The following is a 1088-nucleotide window of genomic DNA, read 5'->3' as shown; positions in this document are numbered from 1 at the left end:
CTTCTTCTTCTTCTTCTTCTTCTTCTTCTTCTTCTTCTTCTTCTTCTTCTTCTACATGTACTATTGTTATTATTAATTATGATTATGATAACAATTATGATTATGATTATACTTCATCATCATCATCATCCTGTGCCAGATCTGCGACAGACATCGGCGACCATGGTTTTCCATTCATTCCTTTGCTCGGATGCTCTAAAAAAAGCTACGTTTCCCTGATCTTTCCCTGTTACCCATTTGTATAGGTTCTCTAAGTATGTTGTTCTGGGTCTACCCCTGCCTCGCTTTCCCTCAATTTTGCCAGTGAGAGCTAGATGTTCAAGACGCTTATGTCTATTCAGGTGTCTCAAAAACTGCATTTGGCGTTTCCTGATTGTTTTTAACACTGAGCGCCCCTCGTCGGCTTCATCAAGCACTACCTCATTTGATTTCTTTTCCTTGTTATGATTACGATTATTATTCCTCACCCTGTACCCTGAGGAGGCGACTCTGTGAGTCTTTGCCCACGTTGTTCTCCGCTGTACACACGTAGTTGCCGGTGTCGTCAGCCTGGGGACAGGGGAATAGTTTGTTTGTTGGTTTTTGGTGAAGAAGAGTCACACACACGGATACAACGACAGCCGTTTGAGTGCAGAGAAAAAGGCAGACAGATTGTATAAAACAGATACAATAAAAAGAAAGAAAGGAGGTACCCCTCCCCCCCTCCTACACACACACGCGCACACACACACACACACACACACACACACACACACACACACACACACACACACACACACACACACACACACACACACATGAACTGAACTGAATGACAAGTGAGATTATCGAAACAATCCCAGAAAATCTTGAAAAACCAATAGTGTTCGGTAGATCAGCATAATTTTAATATTAGTAAACGTACATTTGATTCCTGCTTTTTAAAACCAATCGAGTTTTCTTCCACATCCTCTCGACCAACGCTTATAGTGCAATGGTTAGGAGCTTCGCCATCGCACAATGAGAACGAAAGTTTGGTTCCCTTGCTTCTCTTATTGCTTACAACCCCTCCTCTCCCTCTCCTTCCCCCCTCTCCCTCTCCTCCCCCT

General features: G+C 43.3%; 1 protein-coding gene across 1 annotated transcript in view; it reads right to left on the bottom strand.

Annotated features, from left to right (window-relative positions):
• Positions 1-1088, bottom strand: part of LOC101857206 (hemicentin-1) — a gene marked incomplete in the record, with an annotated part of 120102 nt that overhangs the window by 41193 nt on the left and 77821 nt on the right. The window contains 1 exon segment of the mRNA XM_013087487.2: positions 468-549. Within this exon segment, the coding sequence (XP_012942941.1) occupies positions 468-549 (82 nt within the window).

Source organism: Aplysia californica, unplaced genomic scaffold, assembly GCF_000002075.1.
Source record: "Aplysia californica isolate F4 #8 unplaced genomic scaffold, AplCal3.0 scaffold00593, whole genome shotgun sequence".
Lineage (NCBI taxonomy): Eukaryota > Metazoa > Mollusca > Gastropoda > Aplysiida > Aplysiidae > Aplysia > Aplysia californica.
This window is presented reverse-complemented; position numbering and strand designations above follow the sequence as displayed.